The sequence below is a fragment of the Orycteropus afer genome, unplaced genomic scaffold (genome assembly GCF_000298275.1).
Source record: "Orycteropus afer afer isolate SDZICR_OR568_19922 unplaced genomic scaffold, OryAfe1.0 scaffold00810, whole genome shotgun sequence".
Classification (NCBI taxonomy): domain Eukaryota; kingdom Metazoa; phylum Chordata; class Mammalia; order Tubulidentata; family Orycteropodidae; genus Orycteropus; species Orycteropus afer.
In genome coordinates this window covers 463406-468195 of record NW_006922397.1, presented here as the reverse complement: position 1 = coordinate 468195, position 4790 = coordinate 463406, and the positions used below count along the sequence as shown (strand labels likewise).

The following is a 4790-nucleotide window of genomic DNA, read 5'->3' as shown; positions in this document are numbered from 1 at the left end:
ATGTATCCTTTCGTGTTTCTACTTTCTGGTTCTGAGCTATATATCTAGAAGTGGAATTGCTAGATCATAGTGTTGTGGGAAAACAAGGTCCATACCACCTGTTGCGAAGAGCCAATGATCACAACAGGTTGAAGACAGAAAGCAAAAGGTTTATTGAATATCCATACCCAACAAAACAGTGAGAATCATTTCTTTAAAATGTCTACCTTCCTGAGCTGGGAGATGGGAAAGTTTTTAAAGGGAATTGGGCTGAGGGGGTAGGGAGATTTGAGGAAAGCTTATAATAGTTCCTTCTCATTATGGGATATGTTGTAGCGGTTTTGTAACATCTCAGCTCTTCCTCTGGTAGGAGATAAAATGCAGTCCTTGGTGAGGAAAAGTGTCATTCAGTTCATTGCACCTTCCTAGAAAGATTACCTCTACAAGGAGGTGCCAGTATGACAGTGGGCACCCTCAGGCCTCTTGGTCAGCCAGGGATATCTCAGTTTCTCCTGAGAGAACCAAGGTTGCCCCAATGTCTAATGTCTCCTTTCTCAGGGTCATCTTGATGTAGGCTACTAGTGAAATTAGTCATGGGTAACAGTTATGCTTCAAGAATACATAACTGGGAATAGCAAATCTAAAGAACTCAAAACCAAATATGAAACTCACTGCTGTAGAGTCTATTTCAACTCATAGCAAACCCTACTTGGGTTTCCAAGGTGATATCTTTATGGGAGTATATTGCTCAGTCTTCCATCTGAGAAGTGCCTGGTGGTTTTCAATCTTCAGCCTTCTGGTTATCAGTCAAATGCCTTAGGAAATTTGCTACCCCAAATCACAAAACATTAAAAAAAAAAAAAAAAAAAAGTTTACCTATTTTAATTACTTGATTGAAAATTATAGGAAAGGGAAAAATATTAAGTTAGTCACTATGATTAAAGTTCACTTTTAATCATTCCTACTAGGCTGTGAAAGTTTTGCAGCTTTCAGTGAGGAGCCCCTTTAGCCTTCCATTTCAGCCATCCACAATAGGATAAAATTACGTTTACATTTTTGGGTTAACTCCAAAATGTTTCCCACAATACCTGACAAGTTTACAGTCCTACTATCAAAGAATGAGATTACAATTTATCTGCATTCTCAATAACAGTGGCTGTTTTTAATTTGTTTGGTTTGATCATAGACATCTGTTTTAGCTTCCCAGTGCTGCTATAAAGAAATACCACAAATAAATTGCTTTAACAAAGAGTAACATATTACATTACACTGTAGGATATTACAAGTCCTAATTCAGTGTCCCAGATCTAATGGCTAGGGGTGAAGGCCCATAAGCCTTGGGCTTCAGCTCTGCCTCTTTCCTCAGGTCTAATGGAGTGGAGGCTTCTTCTAACTCATGCAGCCACTGGCTGCTGAGGCTAGCAAATCCCAATTTGGTAGGTAAAATGACACAATAACAAGATCAGTAGGCAACATGATGGCCATGATTCAACTACAGGAGCTGGAAACGGAGGTTTGGCCAAATGCAGGATCCTAAAATTACCAAAAAGCTCAAAATCTTTCCCAAAGCTTCTCTGTATGTATTGGAAGCAAGCCACATGCCAAAGGAAATTCCCCTTTAACCACTACTTCACTGCTCATAGCATATTCCACTATGGACATGATTACAACTTCATGGTAAGGAATAATTACATCCAGCAGTCACAGCCCCCAAAGACATGGCCCAAGCAATTTGACACAAAACCTAAACTACCACAGCTTCTTAGTGGGAGATGAAGTGATAGCTTTTTACAGTTTTGATTTAAAAATTTACCTGAGGACTAATAATGCTAAATATCTTTTTATGTGCTTACTGGCAATTTTTTCTTTTTCTTTTTTTTTTTTTTGGTGAAATGTCTATTCAAATCCTTTGCACACAGTTTTTCATTTGGTTGTTTGTCTTTTTTTTTTTTTTTTAAGTCTGAGGGGTACTTTATATACCCTAGATTTTAAACCCATGTCCACAATATATTTCCCTAAAATTTACCAATCTGTGCACTGTCCCTTCATTCTCTTGACAAAGTATATTCCGCACAAATGTTTGTAATTTTAATGAAGTTCATTTGGATTGTTCTGTTTTATGGTGCTTGGACTTTTGTGTCATAGCCACAAATGTTTTTATAGTGTGAGTAAGGTGTTAGTATGACTTTTAGATGCAATGCTTGTTAAGATATATCCAAAAGTCTATTTAATTGCAACATCTAATTAAATGAGCTCAATGATGGATTTCACCAATTTCAAAAATAAGGTGTAATTATTGCAAACTGTGAAAAATATAATAATTTCAGGAATTTACAAAATTTTGACATTGGGTAATCCTAAAAAGTGAAACTATGATTATTGAGGCTTTAAGTTAGCACATTTCCCAAGCCACCTTATCCAGGCTTCCTTTACTTCATTGTTCCTCAGACTATAGATGAGGGGGTTCAGCATAGGAGTGAAGATAGTGTAGAAAGCTGACACAACCTTATCATGGTTAGCTGATCTGTAGGATTTGGGTCTCATGTAGATAAAAATACCAGCCCCATAAAAGAGTCCCACTACAGCCAAGTGTGAAGAGCATGTACCAAAGGCCTTCTTGCGAGCTTCTGTAGAACGCATATGGATTACTGCAGCTAAGATGAGACTGTAGGAGGTCAGGATGAGGAACAAGGGCACCAAAAGCATTAACACACAGCAGATGTACATGATATTTTCGAAGAATGAAGTGTCAGCACAAGCCAAGCGCACCAGCATGGGAGCTTCACAGAAGAAATGATTGATCTCACGTACACGGCAGAAATGGAAGCTCAAGGTAACAATTGCCTGCATTAGCCCATCAGCTGCTCCCAGAGACCAAGACCCCATGGTCATTTTCAAGCACAGTGGCCAGTTCATGAGTATCGGATACCGTAATGGGTGACACACAGCCACATAGCGGTCATAGGACATGGCTGCCAGAAGGAAACATTCTCCACCACCCAGGGTGAGTGAGACAAAGATTTGTAAGCCACAAGCTTCAGGGGAGATGGACTTCTTGCCTGTCAGAAAGCCAGATGCCATTTTGGGCACAATGGTGACAACCATCATCAAGTCCATGAGGGAGAGCTGGCTCAGTAGAATGTACATTGGCGTGTGAAGTCGGTGGTCCCTGTGAATCAGGAGAATCATGAGGATGTTGCCCATCAGGGAAGCAATAGCTATGGTCAGTATCACAATGAAGAGAAAGCGATGGGACCTTGTGTGCTTAAAGAGTCCCAGGAGAATAAAATCTGAGGTGGCATTTTTCTTCTCCATGGTTTCTACTGGAATGACACTGCATATGGAAAGTTAAATAAGGAAGGGTTTTCACCATTTAAAAATCTCTGTTTCACTGTAGAACTTTCTGGAAATGTACTATATTTGGAATCTAGGGTGTTGATTCAAAACCATAGTCTCCCAGTTAAAATGGTCTACCTTGGTCCAATCAACCTCTAAATACCTCAATGTTTTATTATTTCAAATTTGGTCAATATACCCTTTCACACAATCAATTAAATTTAAATCAATTGATCTAAATTAGATAATAGAGGAAAAGAGATTAAATTAGTTAGTAGATAAAAGTGTATTCTTAATTGTTAAGGACTAAGGAGTTACTGTTGGCCTTTACAATTACAAGTGTTGTAGTACTATTTTGAACTTTTGTAATATACACTGAGACTAAAATTAACCAATTGAAAAAATAAACTCACAGAGTCTGTCATTTGCATTTTCTTTAATCACAGATAATTTAAATCCAATTGTGGGGTTCTACATATATTCATATTAAAAAAAAAAAAAAAGACTTAATTTATGGCCATAGATTATGGTCAAAGATCATAGAATGGAAAAGACGGTTAGGAGGTAAACAAAATATGTCACTCAAAGAAAAATAATAATCTCTAATATAGTAGATTAAATATTATTTTGTTCCTCTCATTGAATCTCATGGCCCTTGAGTCAATTCCTACTCATAGCAACCCTATAGAATAGAGCTGAACTGACCATAGGGTTTCATAAGCTATACATCTTTACAGGGGCTGACTGATTCATCTTTCTCCTGTGACGCTGTCTGTGGGTTTGAACCACTAACATTTTAGTTACCAGGTCAATGCTTTTACCAATGCACCACCAGAGCTGCTTTCCTTTCATTAGGTAAATGTTTTTATTCACCTGATCTTTAAAACTTACATATTTTGGTTCATGACTTCTTGTTCTGAATTCTGTGCTATGCACCCATTATGGTAGGAAGAAAATAAACTTAACTGCACCTTCTAGTTCTTGTCGGCATGGCCCACACAAAACTTCCAATCACACAATTTACTGCAAAGGAGACCTAAGGGTACAAACCAAATGTAGAAGGGTAATCATTGCAGATTTTTGATATAAAAAGAAAAGCAATAACAATTATAAGGAGTGAGGTCATTAAAAGTACAATATAATGATTTAAAAAGCATTTAATATCCATACAGCATAATTATCAGTCTCAGCAAAATATCAAATTGTTTTGGAAAGAAAAACAACATGGTTAATTACTTTTCTTTAAATAGCCAATTTATATTCATGTGCTACATTTCTGGGATAGTTTTAGATTTTAGTACAATATGTATGTGTGTATGTGTGAGTATGTATGCATATATATTTGTTGTTGTTGTTGTTATGTGCTGTCGAGTCAAACCCAACTCATAGTGACCCCTCCTTGGGTTTCCGAGGCAGTATCACTATGGAAGTAGGATTGCCCAACCTTCCTTCCGAGGAGTGGCTGGTGGGTTTGA

General features: G+C 37.6%; 1 protein-coding gene across 1 annotated transcript; it reads right to left on the bottom strand.

Annotated features, from left to right (window-relative positions):
• Positions 1–2355: 2355 nt before the first annotated feature.
• Positions 2356–3294, bottom strand: LOC103211883 (olfactory receptor 2T33-like). The gene has a single exon (XM_007957860.1). The coding sequence runs from the start codon at positions 3292–3294 to the stop codon at positions 2356–2358; it is 939 nt and encodes a 312-aa protein (XP_007956051.1).
• Between the last annotated feature and the right edge of the window lie 1496 nt (positions 3295–4790).